This window comes from Garra rufa, chromosome 25, assembly GCF_049309525.1.
Source record: "Garra rufa chromosome 25, GarRuf1.0, whole genome shotgun sequence".
Lineage (NCBI taxonomy): Eukaryota > Metazoa > Chordata > Actinopteri > Cypriniformes > Cyprinidae > Garra > Garra rufa.
In genome coordinates, this window is record NC_133385.1 from 23,710,324 (window position 1) to 23,734,349 (window position 24,026).

The window sequence follows — 24,026 nt, forward strand, 5'->3', positions numbered from 1 at the left end:
CTTAAGATCACTGACAAGTTATAATAATAATATTATCATTATACTATTAATAATAATAGTATAATATTAATATATCAATCATATAATAATAATAATACTAATAGTATAAAATAATGATATTTAAAAATATAAAAGAACAAATTTAACCACTGAAATATAATAATAATAATAATAATAATAATAATAATAATAACGATAATAATTATTTAAAAAATAATAGTACGTTTTATGAATTATTGTTATTATTATTAAGAAAACAATAGTAATATAGTAGTCTTTTTATTATCTTTTATACAAAATCACTGATGTATTACAACAACAACAATTTATATACTTTTTTATATATTACTATTTTTTTATACAGCAGATCTGCACAACATTAAAAATTCTATGTCATGATTTTGCTCTAAAAACGTAATTATACAAACATAAAATATAAACGAAAATCTTAGTATAAACATTTACATAAATATATTTTTTTCGTTCTGAAGAATGACGTTGAGAAAGTACGTTGACCTTACGTAAGGACTTTTATTTTGAAGGACAAGAAGTCAATCAGCCATTTGGAAAGCGAGGAGCGATCAGTTACAAGCAGGGCTGTGATTGAGAGCGGAGCTCCATTATTAACAGCCGCGATGGGGAAGAAAACTCGCACAGGCACCGGCAGGAGAACCATATTACAGCTTTCACCGCCAGGACCGAACCGCAGCGCGACGGGAACAGCCAGAGAAGACGGAGTCGGATCGGGATCAGAAGGTGGGCGAGAAAGAGATCAGTAGATATTACCTAAAACGCAGAAACGCGTCGGTACAGATACACAAAATATGGAACAAGACGAACCATTTTAAAAGAAACACGCGCTCTTTATTTAGTAAACTTGCTAACGTTAGTCATTTGTGACATTTGGCTAATCGTAATAAAACTATGCAATTTGTTTCGTTTATAAACTAACTTGTTTTAATAAACATATACGAACTGTGTGATTCAGTTCATACCTTTTGAATTGCCGTTTGTCAAGTTTAGCGTTAGCCACCGGTACAGGCTAAGCGAAAAATGTGCGTGTTGATGTAGCTTGTCAATCTGGTTATGATGTAAACGACATTAACCACCCATAACGATTTATTTTGATATATTAAAAATAGGTTTTTGTTGTTTAAGTTATTTATAAGTCACAATTTCGAGTTAACAGCATAGGCTTCAGACAAAGCGTTAGCCAAACATGCTAATTCACCCGCACCGGAACAAGAAGGATAACTTTGTTATAAATGTTTTAAAAACGTTACAAACTGTCTGTTTCCTTTTGTAGACGAACCTGAAGGTAACACAGATGGTCAGAGAGAAATTAATATAGTAATGAAGACACCAGCTGTGAAGGCCACACGTAAGTTATACCAGATTGTTGTCACTACATAATAAATACGATATATGGGCCCTTCTACAGAATTGGTTCAAAGTCAATATCTTTTCCAACAAATTTTGTATGTCTGCTAATTGTATAATATCCAAGATGGGCATTTCTAGTAATTGTGCAAATTAATTCATATATATATATATATATTATTTATTATTATTTTTTTTTTAGAAAGTTTTTGGATATTTTTCCTCTCCCCAAATTGGTCACTACCGAAACACAGTAATATATATTTTGATAAGTAGTTATATTGACATATGGGAAAAAAATAAATAAATATATGTATATGTGTGTAAAAAAAAAAAAAAAAAAAAAGAGAAAGAAAAAAAGTGTTCAAAAGTAAATGACAATTACAAGTTTAACAATATTTCAAGCATAATTTATCTGTTGTATTTTTAATCCAATTTTTCTTTGTAAAAGGCAAAATTTGATCATACTGATTTCAAACTAAAGGATACATTAGTTTGCCTTTGAATATACATTGAACCAAACACCATCATAACATCTTTGTGGTTGATAAATCAGTATACTTTATTTTTGACCAAACATCCCATGTTTCGGTTGTGACTGCCCATTTTCTGTGACCAGTAATCTTTTGTTAGTGAACACATTACAGAATTTTAACCCACATACTAAAACACTACTATAACACAAAAAATTTGCTTAACTGTACTAATATTGTTTATTTCCCCCAAATAAAGGATTATGTGTTCCCTTTTGTCATTACCGAAACAGTGATGACATGTTTTGGTCGTGAATCAGGTTTTAGCGAATAACACTCAAAAAAACAAGGATGTCACTACTAAAACTTCAGTAAATGTTTCGGTAGTGACAATTTTAGATACTTTTGAACCTAGCTCAAAGATGCTAATCAGTACATTGTTAGCTAGCAGTTCTGAACAGTTGTACACACATTAAAAAAAAAATGTTATGCAACAACTTCCAAAAAAGTGTGCTTAATAGCAGACAAAGATGTTTGGTAGTGACATTCCTTAAAGTTACACAATTTTTCAGACTTTTGAACACATTTACCTCAGAATGATGAGGCCTATCTACTCGTATCTCTCTAGATATGAGAGAGAGGGACACAAATGTTTGAAGAATTAATTTGCAAAAGCAGATAACTGTTTTTAACTTTTTTTTCATTGTGTATTCTGATTAATCTCAATCAAACTGCAGTTGGGTTATTTTTATATGAAGTTGAAATAACTAAAAAAATACAGCTATTTTTGCAAATAAACTGTTTATTTCCTGATCATAAATGTAAGAGTTGTAGTTAAAATCAGTCTCAGCCAATGGACTAAAACATTCGGTAGTGACATGAAAATGTGGGAAACATTTATTTACATAAATTTTCATGATTTACAAAGGGGAAAACATTTAAAAAATTTAACTTTACTTTTTAACAAAATCAAAAAGATACTTTTAAAAAATGTATAAATTATTTCAATATCATTTTCATAAGTTTAAATTTATGGGTTAGGGTTCGAGACAGCCACCTCCCAATTAAAAGTACCCACTAAATGATGATTTTATATATATTAAGCTTAGTCATATTTTATATATTATTGTGGGTTTCAATAGATAATAGAAGGATCTTAGTAAACATCTAAGATTTCGATAAATAACTGCTTTTAAATGTGTTTTTGGTTGTGGGACAGCAGTTTGCACCAATTCTGTAGAATGGCCTCTATACATGAGTAATATTTAAAATAAGCGAGTGTGTATATACTGTATATACATTGATAAATTGTTAATAATTTAAAATGTATTAATTAGTATTTTGGGGGCTGCACTGTGATCCTTAAATAGTCTTTTAAGGACATCTGTTGGTTTTTATAAATATTTTTTGGTATATAAGCTTTTGTTACACTGAATGACATTTGTGTAATGTTTTTAATACATTTATATATATTTTTTAAATATGCTATTGTATACATTTCCATTTTGTTTGCTCTATAGAGGGTTTATCTCTGCTTGGAGCCTATGAAGACAGTGAAGAAGAAGATGCAGCCGAAAACACCTCGACTGCCGCAAAGCATAACCAGTCCACAGACATTGACAGCACACTTGCCAATTTTATGGCGGTAAGTGAAATCTTGGGCTATTTAAGACCAGACATATCGATTTTTATACTAAAAATCTGTCTGTAATTTTGACATGGGCTATTGTGTGTCTTCCCCAAAGGAAATTGATGCGATTACCACTCAACCAACCCAGACAACTGAATCTGAGACCGAGCCGAGCGCACCAGCCCCTACTCCTCCTCGCCCCGAACCCAAAACAGACCAGCAGACTCATGCTGAGAACGGACCTGCACAAGAATTTCAATACAACACACAGTACTCCCTCGCAGGAGGTAAGTTTTCTAGGCTACTGGTTCTGTTTTGTACATGTAGTATGAATCTTAAACTAAATGACAGAATGTGGAAGTTAATACTTGTTTTCTTGTGTTTGGGGATGTTGTAGCTGGGTTGGAGATGGGTGATTGGCAGGAGGTGTGGGATGAAAATACTGGATGTTATTACTACTGGAATACTCAGACCAATGAGGTGGCCTGGGAGCTCCCGCATTACCTGGCAAACCAGATGCAGAATCTGCATTACACGGGCAGGTGAGTTGTAAATATTATTTAAATGATTTTACATTAAATGATTTGGAATTGGTCATTATTTATAGTATTACATAAGATATTATAAGATAAATATGTAATATGGTGTACATTTTAATATATGTGTGTGTGTGTATATATATACACACACACACACACTACCAGTCAAAAGTTTCTTCTGCTCTCCAAGCCTGCAATTATCTGATCCAAAGTACAGCAAAAACTGTGCAATTTTGAAATTTTTACTTCTTGAAATAACTGTTTTCAATTTGAATACATTTTATTCCTGTGATTTCAAAGCTGAAGTTTTAGCATCATTATTCCAGTCACATGATCCTTCAGAAATCATTCTAATATTCTGATTTGGTGCTCAAAAACATTTCTTCTTCTTATTATGTTGAAAACAATGTCAAATGTTACAAAAGCTTTTTATTTCAAATAAATGCTGATCTTTCTATTCATCAAAAAATCCAGAAAAAAATGTTTTAAATATTAATAATGTTTCTTGAACAGCAAATCAGCATATTACAATGATTTCTAAAGGGTCATGTGACACTGAAGACTGGAGTAATGCTAAAAGATTTAGCTTTGATCAAATTTAAATGAATGTATTAAAATAGAAAACTAAATGCAGGCTTGGTGAGCAGAAGAGACTTATTTAAAAAACACTAAACACCTTACTGTTCAAAAACTTTTGACTGGTAGTGTATTAGTAATGTTTATGTATTTTTATTAATTAATCTTGTGATTTATTTAAATTATGCAAATTGTATAAAAATTCATAATATAAAATAAATGTAATAAAATATATTTTAATATTTAAATTTTTTTTTTTTTAAATTGAAATTATATTGAAATGATACCATACATTCACATATCAGCATAGCTAACAACAGTATGCATACAGACATTCTGCTTTTACATTGTGTACATTTATACAAAGGAAAAAAATAAATAATAAAATAAAAAGGTGAAATAGGAAATAGCATCAGTCAATCACAAGAAAAACCTGACAACATCAACATCAGTTTGTCCATTCGTAGTTATATTTGGTTTTGAAGGTAATTTATGAAAGGACGCCATAAGACAGTGAACTTGGATCTGGAGCCCCTTAAGTTAAGTCTTATTTTTTCCAAACTCAGGAATTGTAACACATCTTTGGCCCACTGTTTAAAAGCAGGGGGAAATGACTGTTTCCAATTAATTAAAATCAAGCGCCTTGCCAAAAGAGAAGTAAAGGCGATGCAATCCAGTTCACTTTTTGACAAAGTGTTATTTCCATATACAATACCAAAGATAGCAGTCAAAGGATTTGCACAAATATCTTTACAAAATATTCTAGAATAAGAAAGAAAAATATGTGACCAAAAACCAGATAGACTAGGACATAACCAAAACATATGGGCTAATGTAGCAGGGGATTGCTTACATCTTGTACAGGTGGGGTCAACAGAAGGATACATCTTTGCCAGCTTGGCCTTAGAAAGATGAAGTCTATGTACCACTTTAAATTGAATAAGGCTGTGTCTAGCACAGATAGAAGATCCATGAATTCTATATATAGCCTCATTCCATACCTCGTCTGTCAGGCAGATATTAAGGTCCAGTTGCCAGGAATCTCTTTGTGCGGATACAGAAGTGGATGGTATAGATAGAAGTTTTGTATATAAGTCAGAGATAGTTCCTCTTTGTTCTGGGTTATCAGGAAAAAGTTGATCAATAGGATTTTGTTCAGGGAGGAAAGGAAAAGAAGAAATATTCTTGCGTATGAAATCCCGCACCTGTAGATATCTGAAAAAGTGAGCTTTAGGTATTTTAAATTGAGACTGTAATTGGGCAAAAGACAAGAAGCAACCATCTGCAAAAAGATCCTTAAATGTTAAAATACCTTTTCCTTGCCATAACACGAATGTCTGGTCATTCAGAGGCTGAGAAAAACGATGATTTCTGGCAACTGGAGCACAAATTGAACCTCTTTGCCATCCGAAATGCCTGCGAATTTGGGCCCAGATCTGAATGGAGTTCCATACCATTGGGTGCAACGTATGGGAGTCTAGACCCATCGGTAAGGGTGAAAATAGCAGAGCTGAGGATTCCATTTGGACCCAATCTGGTACATGTATTGTGTAATGTGAGCCTTGCCAATAAGTCAAAGCTCTTAAATTACAAGCCCAATAATAAAATTGAAAATTTGGGAGGGCCATCCCACCTTGTTCTTTAGGGTTTTGCAAAAAATGTAGACGTATTCTGGGAGGCTTTTTATTCCAAAGATAAGAGGAGAATATTTTATTTAAATCAGCAAAAAATGATTTCTTGATATAAATAGGTATTGTTTGGAATAAATATAAAAATGTAGGGAGCACAATCATTTTAATTAAATTGATCCTGCCAATCAGAGAGTTGGGGAGCTTAGACCATTTTTCAAGTGATATCTTAGTTTGTTCTAAGAGGGGAGTAAAGTTGAGCTTAAACAGCTCAGAAATATTTCTTGAGACCACCACGCCTAAATATGTAAATTTATCAAGGGCTGCAAATGGGTAGGGGGAAAAGGAAGTATTTTGTGCAGCATGATTTATGGGAAATAATTCACTCTTAGAGAAGTTGAGTTTGTAACCAGAAATATGACTGAAACGCTCTAGTGCAGTCATTACATGAGGGAGAGAATTGTAAGGATCTGTGATAAATAAAAGCAGGTCATCTGCATAGAGTGATAGTTTGTGCTCTCTGTCCCCCCTAAATATGCCTTGGATATCTGAGGTTGACCTCAGCAAAATGGCCAGGGGTTCAATTGCCACTGCAAATAATAAGGGGGACAGAGGGCAACCCTGTCTAGTTCCCCTATACAATGGAAAATACTGTGAACTAGTATTGTTTGTGATAACAGAAGAGAAGGGAGAAGCATATAAGAGTTTTACCCAGGTCAAAAAATTTGGACCCATACCAAATCTCTCTAGACAGCAGAAAAGATAGCTCCACTCCACTCTGTCAAAGGCTTTTTCAGCGTCTAGAGATATTACAATTTCTGGTAAATGTTTGTTTGAGTCAGGAGAGTAAATGATATCAAATACCCTGCGTATATTAAAAAATGAAAAGCGTTTTTTAATAAAACCAGTCTGATCTGGGGCTAAGATAGTGGGGAGGACATTCTCCAGTCTTCGGGCCAAAACCTTTGCCAATATTTTACAGTCCACATTAAGCAAAGATATAGGCCGAAATGAGCCACAGTTCAGACGGTCTTTCCCTTTTTTAGGTAAAACAGAAATTGTCGCTTGATAAAATGTGTGTGGAAGGCAGCCTATAGAGAATGATTCCTCAAGTACAGCAAGTAGCAGAGGCATTAATTTCCCTTTAAACATTTTTAAAAATTCTACTGTAAAGCCATCTGGCCCAGGAGCTTTTGAATTTTGCATGTTTGAGAGAGCTACATTAAGTTCTTCCAAATCAATAATTTTCTCCAATTCTACGTTATCGTTAGATGGGATTTGGGGCATTTGACTAGAATTAAAAAAAGAATTAAGTTCTGAAGGATTATAGTCAATTTCAGATGAATACAGGGCTGTGTAAAATTTTTCAAAGACTAAGTTGATTTCTAGCTCATCCCTGGTGACTCTGCCATCATCCCTGCGAATAGATGTTATAGTATTTGTAGTTGAGTGTTGTCTTATTTGTTGAGCGAGAATTTTCCCAGATTTGTCCGAATGTTCATATAATTTAGCGCGGGATTGAAGCAAAAGCCTTTCTGTCTGTTCAGATGTTATTAAATCAATCTCTGTCTGTAGTTTTGTTCTTTCCTTAAACATGTCAGGTGAGGGCTTAATTGCACATTTCAAGTCTAATTGTTTCATCTGATTCAAAAGATCATTTAGTCGCTGATTTCTGTTTCTCCTCTCCCACGAAACAAAGGAAATTATTTCCCCCCTAATATAGGCTTTTAAAGACTCCCAGAGTATAGCTTTACTAATGTCTGAGGTGTCAATGATGGATAAGAAAAAATCTATCTTATTATTAATAAAATCTACAAAAGATGAATCGGAAAGAATAAAATTATTAAAGCGCCAGGTCTTCAGAATTGGTGATTTGGAAAAAGCTAATTTTAGTACAACTGGACTATGATCCGAAATTACAATAGATTCATATTTACAGTCAGTAACAGAAGTTAACAGTTTATCATCTATTAAGAAATCAATTCTTGAATATGAACAATGCACTGGGGAAAAGGAGAACTGCTTAAGGTTTGGATATAAGAAGTGCCAGGGATCAGAAAATTTATAGGTCTCTAAAAAAGTATTAATAAACGTGGCGGATTTAGTTATATTGTAGGGTGTTTTCGAAGACCTATCCAGAGTGGGGTGGAGCACACAGTTAAAGTCTCCTCCTAAGATTAATTTATGAGTAGTCAAATTGGAAAAACTGGTTAAGAGATTTTTCATGAATGATACATCATCCCAGTTAGGGGCATAGATATTGGCTAATATCAGGGGAACATTATATAATGAACCAGTTACTATTACAAATCTTCCCCCCCTATCAGTTTGGACATTGCTCACACAGAACGGAGTGTTTTTACTAATTAGAATTGCAGCTCCCCTGGATCTTGACTGAAACTCTGAATGGTACATTTGCCCCACCCAAGATTTTTGTAGTTTATGATGATCAGCTGATATTAAGTGAGTTTCTTGAAGAAATGATATATTTGCTTCCAATCTCTTTAAATGGGTAAGGATCTTATTTCGTTTAATAATATGGTTAACCCCTTTCACGTTCCAACTAACAAAGTTCACTGTACGTAAACCGCTATGTCTCAGGCTTACAGCATTGTTTAATGGGTGAAAAACTGATGCCAACCTCCTTCTGAAATATTTCTAACAACTGTACACAATAGCACAAATAAACATGAACAAATTTGAATGTCAAACGAACACCCTGACCCCTACCCACCCACCAAACCACTCCCCAAATGAGAACCAAAAAAACGTCCCACATGTAACTAACCTTCAACGTTCCCAAACGCATAGGACTTCTTCCAAACGCTCAACGTGCGCTTAAAATGCCTTTTAACACACAATTTTTGTCTTGTTGAAAAGAGAGCTTCATAAAGCCATTTAGTTCCCCCCCTCACTTTCTTCCTACCTTTACTTTTTTTTTTTTTTTACCAAAAAATGTCTCTGCAGTCCAGAAAGAGGGGAAGATATCAGGATCGTCCTGAAAACTATTCAGAGACAAGTGCATCCATTTTTGGTTTGATATGTTGCTCAAAGTAAGCGTCGGCCTCTGATGGTGACTTAAAAGAAAGTCTAGTGTTCTCAAAAGTGAACCGTAGATTAGGGGTGTGCGATATGACGATTTTTGATCGTGGACGATTAAAATGTCTCCACGATCTGCTTTTGAATAAATATCGTAGTATCGTGCTACAGTGTGCCTCCGTCTTAATATACTGTACATTCACTCACGGGACACTGCACTTATTCATATTCGCGATCACAAAAGTACATTATTTGAATGTGCTTCAAAGTCTTGCCCGGTAAAATTACGCCATTTGGTCCGCGCGCTGTTCTGGCATGCGCTTCATGAGCGCGTAAACCTGAAGCACGTGCGCTAAAAGCCTGTCAAACAGCACCTGATTACTAAACTGAGCTATCTTTGGCGTTTAACATATAAACACAGTCGGTGGTCTAAAGTGAAAGTAAACAGTTAAGAGAAAAACGGATGCGCGCCTGTATAGATGCGTGCAGCTCTGCGACAGAGCTAAACATGCTGTCGATTGTCATTAAAGGGACAGTACACCCAAAAATGTTGTCACTCACATGTCCTAAATCTCTATTAATTTTTTTCTTGTGCTTAACACAAAAGAAGATATTTTGAAGAATGTGGGTAACAGTAGCTGGTCCCCACTGACTTAAAATAAATAAATAAAATATATGGAAGTAACTGGGGACCCAGCAACTGTTTGGTTACCCACATTATTCAAAATAAGTTTTATGTTCAGCATGTTTTATGCTTAAAAAAATGCGAGAGTGAGTAAATGATGACAGAATTGTCATTTTTGGGTGATGATACACTAATAAAACAAAACAAAACAAAATCACTCACTGCTCTTGACTGAAGAACTTCAATACAGTTGCTTTAAATGATGCTTCTATGTATAATTTATGTATATAATGTATATAGTGTTTTATTTTTATATCTGTTAATTAAATTTCTTGAATGCTACTGATAAATACATGGACTGTACCTGAAAATTAAAGCACTGTTTGTTTTATTTGTATAGTATATCTTTGTTCTTATTTTTTAAAAACAAAGAAAATAATGACAAAGATTTTTTGTCTTCGCCCAGTTTGGCTTAAATATCTGCCATTCTTTTTATTTTGTATTTTGTTACCTTGTAAGGTTTTGGTTTTAAAATAGAAAAATTTATTTGGCTGTACTACTCAGACAACTTGTAAAAAAGTAAAACCAACATGACAAAGAATCGTGATAAAATCGTGAATCGTGATATTTCTTGAAAAAATCGTGATATGATATTTTTACCATATCGCCCACCCCTACCGTAGATCTGCCGGGTGGTGGACGCCGTAAGAGATCCCAGCCTGCTTAAGCTTGAGTTTCACAGAGTTAAAGGCGGCTCTTCTGCGGCTCAGTTCGGCACTCATATCAGGAAAAATATGAACTCGTGCGCCGCGGAATGTAATCTCACCGCATTTCCTGGAGGCTTGGAGAATCTTGGCCTTATCAGAGAAGTAGTGCAGACGAACGATCATTGCTCTGGGTCTGTCGCCAGCGCGAGGTTTTGGAGCGAGGGCACGATGAGCGCGATCCAGCACCACTGATTGAAGATCCGGCAAGTCTTTACCTGGCACCTCTGAAAAGAAACCAGACATGAGATCGGTAGGCCGGCCTTTCTCCGCGTCTTCAGGTATGCCAATTATCCGCAGGTTTTGGCGACGACTCCTATTCTCGAGGTCCTGCTGTTGCTCTTGCAGTTTCTGAATTTGGTCCTTTAAAGTTGAAACTGCGGTTTCCATTGTTTCGAGCGAGTCGTGGTGAGAATTGAGCGATGTTTCCATTTTCTCCATAGTATCAGACATATTAGTTTGCTTAGTCTGAATGGATTGAAGTTGTCCCGCAAACTCCAGTTGTAGCGCGTCCATTCTGGTTTTTACTTCAGATCGGAAGGTTTCGACAATCAATCCAATTTCAGAACGAAAGCTCGCCATCTCTGTTTTTATAGTTTCTGTCATCTGACCGCGGGAGGATATCAGTTCAGTTTTAATTAGCTGAAGAAGTGTATTGTCCTCTTGTGTCAGAGATAGATCGCCGTGGCTTTTGCTTGTGGTGTTCGCAGCGGCCTCCATATTAACTTGCTTTAGGCTGGGACTGTCAAGCCGCGTCTGTCTTGTCGTCGACATTTTCACGTTTTTACTTGTCATTTTTCGACAGATCGACTAATCAAATATGCGGGGTATCAGTAGAAATAAATTAAACCCTTTCCAAAATATATTTGAACGTATTAATGCAAATAAAATGACAACGAGTGAGAGCGCAAGCAAAATGCGACTACCTCCTCATCTTGCCGCCGGAAGTCCCTTAATATTTAAATTTAAAACAGTTATCATTTTTATATTTATAGAGATTTAATTTATAATTGTATTAAATTCTGATATCATTTATAATATTATATTAATGTATAGTTTATCATGTATTTTATATATTTGTCTTACCTTAAATATTATTTTCCACAGTTCGTCTGTAAACGGCAATGCTGTGGCACATCATAGCGGTTATACTGAACCGCAGTCTGCTGCTGCTGCTCCTGCTCCTGCATCTAAGAGAGAAACCAAAAAGAAGGCAAGCGTTATTTTTTTGAATTCATCCTCAATTGCATGAGATGGAAAAACAATTAACTTTGGTCATTTATAAAATTCTGCATCCTCTGTCCACACAGGAAGTCATTGAGAGTATTGTGGCTTTAACCAGCGAGGAAGAAGAGAGGCGAGGCGTGGCAGCTACTCTCCTTGCTCCTCTTATCCCAGAAGAGGTGAAGGAGGCAGAGGAGAAGTGGAGAAAGAAGGCGCTGGCCATAGATGAAACCGTAGAAGCGGCCCAGGAGCTAGAAGGCGAATGCACTCCATCTGTGGCCTCACCGGCTCTTCGAGAAACGGACAGCCAGAGTAACCAGCGCAGCAGGAACCACTCTGCTGAATCTTCTGACAGGGAGGAGGAGGCAGAAGAGGACACCATGGAACTAGAACTAGCACTAGAGAGGAAAAAAGTGAGTTGCTTCATAAATTATTAGTTTATGTCAGGGGCCAATGTCCTGCAGAGTTTAGCTTCAACTTGCCTCAACACACCTGCCGGGAAGTTTCTAGTATGGCTAGTAAGTGCTTGATTAGCTGGTTTAGATGTGTCTAATTGGGGTTGGAGGTAAACTCTGCAGAACACCGGCCCTCCAGGGTCAAGTTTGGGCACCCCTGGTCTATATTATATTAATATTTGCAGTCATCATCTTAGTCTGATTTCATACATAAATAATTAGATATTGTCACCAAATTATCTTTATTTACTGGTTTCTTTTGTCAAATGGTCGTATTAAAAGTGTTTTTCTTCTGCAGGCTGAGCTTCGTGCCTTGGAGGAAGGTGACGGCAGTGCCGGTGGTTCGAGCCCCTGTTCTGAAACGAGTCAGGATGGGCCTCGTAATTTACTTTTGAAGAAGAACAAATGGAAGACTGCTTTCCTCCGTGCGCCAAGTCCTGACTCGAGCAGCCGGGGCTCAGAAAAGGCAGGATGGGCCACTCCAGAGCACTCAGACAATGGTAAAGATTGGCAGGAGTGCATAGAAATGAAATTAGTTTGAGAAAAAATTAGGTTTTGTGTGTCATGAATGAATGACTTACTGAATGTCTTGTGTTTCAAGCACATTCCAAAACAGCTGAGAAGCAAGGAGAGGAAGACGAAAAGGAAAAGTCTGTATCCAAAGCTCTTCTAAAGGAAGAAGAGGAGCTCAAGGTAATTTAGTAGAATCAAAATTGACAATTTAATACACATTTCTGCTCTTACTGCTTTTGTAATAATCTCATGCTCACAAAGGCTATATTTATTTAATCAAAAATACAGTAAAAACTGTAATATTGTGAAATATTATTACAACTAGTGAATCATTTTTATTTTAATGTATCTTAGTTTAATTTATTTCTGTGATGGCAAAGTCACATTTGTGACCCTGGACCACAAAATCAGTCATAAGTCACACAGGTATATTTGTAGCAATAGCAACAATACATTGTATGGGTCAGAATTATTGATTTTTCTTTTATGCCAAAATCATTAGGACATTAAGTAAAGATGTTCCATGAAGATATTTTATAAATTTCCTACCATAAATATACCAAAACGTAATTTGTGATTGGTAATATGCATTGCTAGGGTCTTCATTTGGACAAATTTAAAGGCTATTTTCTCAATTTTAGTTTTTTAGGACAACCAGATATTGTCCTATCATAACAAACCATATATCAATGGCTTTAGAACCATATATAACATTTTCAGGTGATGTATTAATCTCAATTTCAGAAAATTGACTCTTATGACTGGTTTTGTAGTCCAGGGTGACATTTAAAGAACAGTAGGCATACCTCTTGGATTTTATTTGCATTTTAATGAGTGAAATAAGTATTTGATCTCCTATCAGTCAGCAAAATTTCTGGCTCCCAGGTGTCTTTTATACACCTTAAAGGGAGTGCTCCTAATCTCAGTTTGTTACCTGTATAAAAGCCACCTGTCCACAGAAGCAATCAATCAATCAGATTCCAAACTCTCCACCATGGCCAAGACCAAAGAGCTGTCCAAGGATGTCAAGGACAAGATTGTTGACCTACACAAGGCTGGAATGGGCTACAAGACCAAATGGAAGAAACACAAAATAACTGTTAATCTTCCTCGGTCTGGGGCTCCATGCAAGATCTCACATCGTGGAGTGATCTACACGGAACCTCCCAGAACTACACGGGAGGATCTTATCAATGATCTCAAGGCAGCTGGGACCATGGTCACCAAGAAAACAATTGGTAACACTACACCGTGAAGGAGTGAAATCCTGCAGCACCCGCAAGCTCCCTCTGCTCAAGAAAGCACATGTTCAGGCCCGTCTGAAGTTTGCAAATGAACATCTGAATGATTCAGAGGAGAACTGGGTAAAAGTGATGTGGTCAGATGAGACCAAAATCGAGCTCTTTGGCATCAACTCAACCCGCTGTGTTTGGAGGAGGAAGAATGCTGCCCAAGAACACCATTCCCACCATCAAACATAGAGGTGAAAACATTATCCTTTGGGGGTGTTTTTCTGATAAGGAGACAGGACAACTTAACCACATCAAAGGGACGATGTACTGGGCCATGTACCGTCAATTCTTGGGTGAGAACCATTGAAAATGGGTCGTGGATGGATATTCCAGCATGACAATGGCCCAAAACACACAGCCAATGCAAAAAAGGAGTTTCTCAAGAAGCACATTAAGCTCCTGGAGTGGCCTAGCCAATCTCCAGACCTTAATCCCATAGAAGATTGGTGGAGGGAGCTGAAGGTTTGAGTTGCCAAACGTCAGCTTCGAAACCTTAATGACTTGGAGAGGATCTGCAAAGCGGAGTGGGACAAAAACCCTCCTGAGATGTGTGCAAACTAAAGTATTAAGTCATGTTTTGCAAAGGGGTCAAATACTTATTTCACTCATTAAAATGCCTTAAAATAACTTACCATTAAAATTATAGACTCCTCATTTGTTTGTCATTTGGTAAATGTGCATAATATGCAGGGGATCAAATAATTTTTCCATAACTGTATAAGTTACAGTTACTGGTAATATGAAATGTGATAGACTTTAAAAGGTGTTGGTCTTGCCTTCTTTAGTTTCAGATCGGAGAGCTTGCTAACACACTCACCAGCAAAATGGAGTTTTTGGGAATCGACAAGAAAGTCATCTCGAACTTTCAACTGTTGTTGCTGCAAACGGAGGTAAAAAAAATAAAAAACGGACATAAGGAGCATAATTGTGGTGGTTCATGCTATAAAAATAAACCAAATAACAAGGTTAATATGTACAATTCTTACCAATATTGTATGCTCATATTTTTTTTTTTCCCTCCAGACGCGGATCGCAGACTGGAGAGAGGGTGCACTGAACGGAAACTATCTCCGACGCAGGCTGCAGGAAGCTGCTGAGCACATAAAACATTACGAACTTAACGCCACTCCCAAAGGCTGGTCCTGCCACTGGGACAGGTACGCGCTCCTTATCTTTCACATCCTTATCACTCCCCCTCCCTTAAAGTCCCCTTCCTCATGTGACGATTGACACTTGCGCCGCTGCTATGACAAATGCGCGACTGATTTGCACTTGGTTGTATTACTGGGGAGTGTTTTGAGAGCGCGGATAAAGACAGAAGGTAATCGTGATAAGGGAGCGTCTCTAAAGAGCCAGCCTGAGCACCAAAGATTTGGGCCCCATCTCCTCCCAGTCAGTCTAAAGGGTTAGGAAGGTGCTTGCGCGTGCGAGAGCTTTGAACTTTACAGGACTGCCCCCAAAATGATGGGAGAAATGAGTGACACAGAGTGACCACGTGGAGGCAGCGTGTCACACGAGCATCAATAAAGGAAGACGATGCCTTGCCCTCGGAGCCTGAAGGTCAGACCAATCTATTTCATTGTTTTACTGGATTTCTTTTCCATGCACTCTAATGATGACTGTTCAATAAAAATGTTGTCTTTTACCCTCTGTTGAAGATGCCTGCCTTAAGGCATCTAGCGGAGGGGTTTTCTCACTATCAGTGTGAGTATTGCCATGACAATTGAGATGAAGTGATTTGTAATGTTTGTAAGCTTTTCAGGATTGGAAATTTCTCTTTTTTTTTTTGTCATGCTTTTTTTTCTTAGAGAATAAGGTGGGTTCTTTATCAGTGCACCCCTTTCAATCTGGTTTCTCCTCTGGGCTCCCAGTGAAGCCCAGTTCAACATTCCCTCATTAGGGAACTAGAGCCCCACTTTCCTTTGACTCTTCAAGGGTCTCATGACCTTGAAATCAGTTGAGGGAACAGTTGCTAAGACTCCTCTGTGTGTTTGTTTCTTCACCTTTAGAGAGCACAGACGGTACTTCTACGTGAACGAGAGGACCAACGCTTCCCAGTGGGAGTTTCCAGTCGTGGAGGACAACAACGAGGAAGCCAAGCCGCCCCTGCCGCCTGCTTCTGGCCTCGGAGACACTAGCCAACCATCTGCAGAAACCACTGGTGCTACAACAGGTAGGGGTTGTGGGTCATGACATCTTTTAAAATATAAATTAAAATGTCAGTTTATGCATACAATGAGTTGAATACACCTCTTCTATGATGTTTTTGATGTCAGGGATAGGCTAGGGATGCAAGATTTTGATGAAATAAATGCTTCCTGTTATGTAGCGAAGCGTGGCACAGTGTTTATTTACAAGCAAACAGCTCATGATCTGTTTTTTCAGTATCTTAGATCTCAGTTTTCAGTATCTATTTCTTAAATACAATTTTTTTTTTTTAAACGGGGAAATATTACATTAGTAATAGCTCATATCTCGTAAGACTAATAATGAATGTACACTACCAGTCAAAAGTTTTTGAACCATAAGAATTTGTAAGGTTTTTTTTTTTTTTTTTTTTTTTTTTTTAAAGAAGTCTTTTCTGCTCACCAAGCCTGCATTTAATCCAAAATACAGCACAAGCAGTAAAATTTTACTATTTAAAATAACTGCTTTCTATTTGAAAATAATAAAGTCTTATTTTGTCCTGTGATCAAAACTAAATCTAAATCATTCTAATATGCTAATTTGCTGTTCAAGAATTTTTTTTATCAATATTTAAAAGTTAAATACTTTTTTGTTTTTCCCAGGATTATTTGATGAATAGAAAGATACAAAGATCATCATTTATCTGAAATTAAATCTTTTGTAGCATTATACACTATACCAAGAAATTAGTGGAAATAAACACTTTTCAGGGATGTGATTTTTCCGGATCAATCCGTAATTCCGGATTTTTCGACCTGAGAATGTGACCTATGTGAATCATGCAGATCTGTAAAAAAAAAATAAAGCGCTGCCGCTCCCACCACGCGCATCACGCACTGTGCGTAGGGTACCGAGTGCTGAGGGGGCAACAAAAAAATAGTCTAATGAAAAATCAATAATTATATTTTAATTATTATATTAAATATATAGCTCACTGAATCTGATGGCCACAAATAGGGGGGAGGGGGGGGTTGTCTTAGTACATTTTCCTGCTTTTTGTCCTTAGCCAATCACATGCCTGACTTTTATTTAGCAAAGACACTTTAAATTGATCAAAAGTGGTGATAGACATTTATGATGTTACAAAAGATTTCTGTTTCAGATAAATGCTGTTTTTCTGAATTTTCTTTTATTCATCAAAGAAACCTGAAGAAAATCTACTCGACTGTTTTCAACAACAACAATAATAATAATAATAATAATAAATGTTTTTTGAGCAGCGAATCAGAATATTAGAATGATTTCTGAAGGATCATATAATGATTCTAAAAATCAGTTTTGAAACCACAGGAATAAATTGCATTTTAAAATATATTTAAATATAACTTTTTTTTAAATATTTCACAATTGTACTGTGGTTGCTGTACTTTGGATAAAATAAATGCAGGCTTGGTGAGCAGATACGACTTCTTTAAAAAACATTAAAATTCTTACTGTCCAGAAACTTTTTAAATATATTTAAATAGAAAACAGTTATTTTAAATAGTAAAAATATTTCAATTTTTACTGTTTTTGCTGTTCTTTGGATCAAATAATTGCAGACTTGGTGAGCAGAAGAGACTTACTTAAAAAAACATTCAAAATCTTACTGTTCAAAAACTTTAGACTGGTAATGTATTTATGGCAAAGTGACTATAATAATAATCACAAAATTGTTGGCCAGATTGTTCAAAATGTATTCACAATTCATAATTTTTTTTAAAAAGGGGAAAACATGTTTTTACCATTATGGCTATGTAACATAAACATGCATGAAGTGTAATGAAATGTTATTTCACTTAATTTTTTCAACAGGAACTTCGTTAGGAGATGTGCAGTCTTATTGGTTGGTTCCCCAGCCTCCTCAGCCCCCATTGCCTCCACTTCCTCCAGAGGATCCACCCCCTCCACCTACGGAGCAACCGCCGCCACCCCCTCCACCACCTGAATCTCCTCCTCCACCCCCTCCACCACCCCTTGAAGATGACGGAGAGATTGAAGAAGTGGAGATGGAGGATGAGGAGTCAGAGCCACCGGCTCCTGGAACAGAAGAGTTCAAGGTCACTTTTTATTTGTCTTGAGAGTTAAAGGGATAGTTCACCCAGAAATGAAAATTCTGTCATTACTCGCTCTCAAATCGGTACAAACCCGTGAAACCTTTGTTTATCTTCAGAACACAAATTAAAATATTTTGAATTAAATCCAAGAGCTTTCTGACCCTGCATACACAGCAACAAAACTGACATATTCAAGGCCCAGAAGTTAAGAAGCTAAAAGATTAATTTTTGCGTTCAAAGAAAACAAAAAATAATGACTTTATTCAACAATTTCTGCTCTTCTGTGTCAGTGCACATGTCAGTTGCATTGCTGTCTATGCAGGGTCAGAAAGCTTTTGCATTTCATCAAAAATTTCTTAATTTGTGTTCCAAAAAATTAAGGTCTTACAGGTTTGGAATGACATGACTGAGTAATTAATGAGAGAATTTACATTTTTGGGTGAACTATAACTTTAAGATTATTTAGCTTATTTTGCTTAAATGTAAAGCTAGGGTGACCATACGTCCTCTTTTACCCGGACATGTCCTCCTTTTTGGCTATAAAATTATGTCCGGGGGGATTTTGTAAAATATCATAAAATGTCCGGGTTTTTTACCTCATTTCACTGACCATCATTAATTCAACACTTTAAATGCAGCCACTGCCCACCGGCATTATTCTGAGGTACCTGTCTGATGACGCGAAATACCCAGTTGTCAAAAGAAAACAAACAAGGAGCTGCGCAGCAAGAGCTGTGTGTCACTAACATGCCGAAACGTACAAATGTAGTTAAAATACCCGATGTTCATTCGTGGTCGTGATAAATGGGAAGCATTGTGCACCATCTGCACCTATGCTGCCCTCCAAAGGCAAAGTGCAGTAACTAACGTTACACCAACACTGAAAAAGAGAAAAATGCCTTTAAAGTTTTTAGGCCAGCTAGTCAAACATGTTGACACTCTTGTTTCTCGGAAACAGTCTCGTTTCTTTGGGACAAAATTGATCAGGAGACTTCGCCACAAGACAAAACAGTTTTCATGAAGTCCATTTTAAGCCTCTTTTTTGACCAAATGCGTAGTTAATGCGTGTGGGGGTGGGGTTGGGGTGGTACATCATGGGGAGGGTGTTCTCTTTTTGGATTCTCAGAATATGGTCACCCTAGTAAAGCTATATGTTTTGATGTCTTTTCCTCAGGCGGCTGAGGCAGCGGCATCTTTAGGACTTGCAGCTAAAGCCCAGAAACGCAAGGCCCCAAGCTCAGCCCCGCTGCCCAAAACGGTCACCATTGGCAGCAGCCCCATTCTTTACACTCAACCCATTGCCACAGCTGGTGAGAATAAACTGCTTTTACACACATCAGTACATTTAAAGAGCATCCTGTCTGTGGAAAGACGTTCCTCATGTTTCTCTCGTTCATTTACAGCCCCGCTTCTAGTTGGAAGTGCTTACTGGGGGATGACAGCTGCAGTTGCACCTCCTCTGCCTACAGAAACCATAGTCCCACCAATGCCAGCCCTGCCGCCCCAACCACCCCCTCCTGCTCCACAACCACCCACCGCCCTGGAACCGATAAGCAAAGCACTCATAGATAAAACAAAGAAACAAAAGAAAGAGAAGGTGGGTGTTTCGGTTAGTTTGTTTTGCTGTTACTTTCGTTAGTTTTGCTTTTGTGTTTAGTTTTTTTGCTTTTGGTTTTGTGTGTGTTCTTTTGGTTTGTTTTGTTAGGTTTTTTTTTTTTTTTTTTTTTTTTTTAAGGGGCCAAGCACCTATTGTATCCGTATTCTTCTTTAGCTCTGGAAGTCTGTGTCATCCCATAGAACCGATTGTGGCAAAATTACAAAATTTGGCACACAGAGGATAGTCACAACATTAACCACAGCAAGTTTGGAGTCTCAAACTGTCACCACCACAAAGCGCCACCACTTGTCCAAAGTTTCACTCACGTTTATGGCTAATAACTTTTGAAGAGTAGAAGGATTTTTTTCCCCCTCCAAATTCTTGGCTTATGGAGAGTCAAATGGAAACCAACATTTAAAATTTGTAAGTTTTTTTTTTCCCCCGCTATTTTTGGTAGTTAAAAAAAACAAAACTACTTTTTCAAACTCGTCCTAGACTGTTTATCCGATTTTCACCAAAATTGGCTTAGATCATCTTTAGACCATGCTGACAAAAAGTTACGGAATTCAAGTTGATTAGTGAAACTGTTCTCGAATAATGCTCGAACAAATTGGTCGGAGATATGAAAAAATGGATATTTTTGCTTATAACTTCTGTTGGTTTAACTGTTAGATTGGGTGCCTTATGAGTCAAACCATACCCAATTTTCCCATGCCATTTGGTGTGTCAGCCATTTTGAATTTTGTCGTAAAATGCTATATTCTATCAATGCATTGACAAACCGTTAAAATGTATGGGCCTTCGACACCAAAAGTTATAATTACATTTACAAAAATGTTAATAACATTGAAATTGGCTTATTGTAATGAAAATGTATTCTTTGGGTCATGCCAAGAATATAGATGCCAATTTTGCCATATTCAGCTGAACTTTCTGTCCGCCATTTTGATTTGTTGAAAACCTACTTTTTCGAACTCCTCCTAGACTGATGGTCCAATTTTCACCAAATTTGACTCAGATCATCTAAAGACCATGCCGACAAAAAGTTATGGATTTCGTGTTGATATGTGAAACTGTTTTCGTTCTAACGCATCAACAAATTTGCTGGAATCATGGCAAACTGCATCTGAGGCTGCATCTCTGCAAAGCTTTGACGCATTGACACCAAACTTTGTGTGTGCCATTGTCACCTCTCTCTGACCACGCCACGTCAGTTTGGTAACAGCGACACCTATTGATCAAAAGTGACAAACCATTCATTAACCATCATTAACCACAATTTCGAAAAAAGCTAATAACTTTAGATTACATAAGCCTTTTGTAATGAAACTGGTCTCAAAATATTCCTTTGGTCATGCCAATACTAATTATGCCATTTTGATTAATTGAAAACCTTTTTTTCAATTAATTTTGATCATCTTTAGACTGTGCTGACAAGAAGTTTTGCATGTCAATAGACAACAGTTTTCATATAGCGCCGCAATGTTGTTTTGGGTTTTATTTTGCTGGATTTTCTTTCTTTAATTCTTACTTTTTTTTTTTTTTTTTAATTATTTATTAGAAATCATGTAGAAAGAAAATTTGAGCGAGTCATTTTAAATGCTGTAATTTTATTTTATAAAGACAAAGAAGAGCAAGACGAAGATGCCGTCCCTAGTGAAGAAGTGGCAGAGCATTCAGAAAGAGCTGGATGAAGAGGAGAAGTCAAGCTCCAGCGATGAAGATCGAGATCAGCTCAACAGCAGACGCATTGAGGAATGGAAACAGCAGCAGTTTGCAACGTAAGTTTGAAGAAGTCAAGATTGTCAGCAGAAATTTGAGGAAATAAATACAGATTGTTTAAATACTTGTCATTTTTGTCTCCATTTGCAGAGGGAAGGCTGGAAAGAATGCTAACTTTGAAGTGCTTCCTGACGACTGGAGGGAAAGATTGTTGAAGAAAAGAAAGATGATGCAGAGTTCATAACATCAGTCCTGAAAACACTAAAGAGAGCCTCTGGAAAAGGTGGACTGAACTGTATTTCGGTGTTTCGTCTCACTTGCTAAGCTCCAGTGGACTTGGTTGGGCAATTTCGAACGAATGTTTCTTTTTTTATATATAAATATATAAGCACACATTGCCTGTTGGAGCCTATTTTTAGGTCAACTCCATGCTGTTAAATTCAAATGCATCATCTTGTGACTAAAAGTATACTTTTGTTATAGGTTGTTGTAAAATAACAGCCTCTAATGTCTGCAAGTTATTTTAAAGATGCGGTGAACCTAAAACAAAGTTAAACATGTACAGAATTTTTTTTTGTTCTACTTTATTACTTCAACCATGAAACCTGTGCACGATTTATCTGTAAATTAAAATGTAATGAAATCGATATTAAAGGACTGTTCCATTTCTTTAGTTTCTCGGAGGTGTTTTCAGTTTCTCAGATTAAAAACATGTTTTGTACAATGTCAAGGGTGCGAACCATCATCTGTACGGTGAGCGCTGTACATCTGCGCTGTCATAGGTGACATTAAACAGTGCTGTACCTGTGTATCCAGCTTACAATGTTTTATAAGCTAAGCTTCAATATCAGTTTACCTTTTATATACAGTATATTGAAATATCAGACCATCTGACCACTGTTAAGAGTTTCAGCCATGCTTCCAAACTCATAGTTGAGACTTTCATGTTATCCACTCCTTTGCACTTTAAAGTATGCTTCATATTTGAACAAACTATATCTTTTTTCCACTGATGTGATTAAAAATTCAACTCATGTGCCAACTTCTTTTTTTTCTCTATAACAGTTATGAACATTGTTCACTAAATGTCTTTCTTTTAAATTGAAAAATTGATGTTCAGTGTAAATGTTCCCTGAACTGCGGTTGTAGAGTCATCGAACCTTTTCTACATTGATAATAAATTTTTTTTCACACATTTTGTTCAAGCAACATTTTTTAACCTCTCTTTTAATTATTTTTTAGTATTATTTTTGAATGAATACTTTCAGTTAGCTGTTAGTGTCATTAAAACAGTTACGGAAATGTATAAGAGGTGTGATATAAATTTTATATATATATATATATATATATATATATATATACACACACACACACACACACACACATTTACTGAGATACATAATTCAAATAATGTATAATTCATGTACATGCATATTTCATAGAATGTATAATTCATATAATAGTGATACAATTAATGTAAACTATCCATATAGATATAGATATTGAGATATATTGATCTAAAAAAGGGCTGGGCAACAATTAATCGCATCCAAAATAAAAGTTATTGTGTACATAATATGTGTGTACTGTGTATATTTATTATGTATATATAAATACACACACTTGGATGTATATATTTAAGAAATAATGTTATGTTGATATATTAAATACATTTTATATATAAATATTAAATATATAAAAAACATTATATAATATAATATATAATATGCGACGATTAGTCACAATTAATTGTTGCCCATTACTAGCTGTGTATAGTGCTGTCAAATCAATTAATCGCATCCAAAGTAAAAGTTTGTTTACATAATATATGTGTGTGTGCTCTGTATATTTAAATGTGTAAAAATATACACACATGCATGTATATATGTAAGAAATAAATGTAATTTATATTTACATGTAATATATATATATATATATATATATATATATATATATATATATATATATATATACAGTGCACAGCATAAATGAGTACACCCCTTCTAAAACTTAACAAATTGAGCAATAACTCTTCACTTGAAAGACATATTAGGATTCTTTGGAGATATAATGTTCCAACAGGCCTGCTTGATCAATTACCAAAGAAGAATGTCAAAATTATTTAGAAAATTAAGATTTTCCTGTAAAAGAGATAAAATGTTGTGCTGCAAAAATGAGTACACCCTCCAGAAAGTTACTAAATAAAACTAAAAAAAGAAAACAAAGCTATTTTTGATCAACCGGTAAGTATACTGAACCAAAACTTTTAAAGACAAGTAATTTCCTGACAGTTAAAGCCGTTTTATAGCCTACTGAATCATACACAGACTTAATGCTGTCAACAAT

At 36.1% G+C, this 24,026-nt stretch overlaps 1 protein-coding gene across 1 annotated transcript; it reads left to right on the forward strand.

The window, feature by feature from the left end:
• Positions 1-556: 556 nt before the first annotated feature.
• Positions 557-22,875, forward strand: fnbp4 (formin binding protein 4). Its single transcript, XM_073831938.1, has 17 exons — positions 557-756; positions 1,307-1,381; positions 3,374-3,498; positions 3,599-3,770; positions 3,881-4,025; positions 11,762-11,867; positions 11,965-12,291; positions 12,632-12,833; positions 12,935-13,026; positions 14,924-15,028; positions 15,162-15,295; positions 16,148-16,311; positions 18,120-18,364; positions 19,536-19,671; positions 19,765-19,958; positions 21,582-21,739; positions 21,831-22,875. Exons 1-17 carry the CDS (start codon positions 636-638, stop codon positions 21,922-21,924), a joined length of 2,595 nt encoding a protein of 864 aa, XP_073688039.1. The 5' UTR covers positions 557-635; the 3' UTR covers positions 21,925-22,875.
• The last annotated feature ends 1,151 nt before the right edge of the window (positions 22,876-24,026 follow it).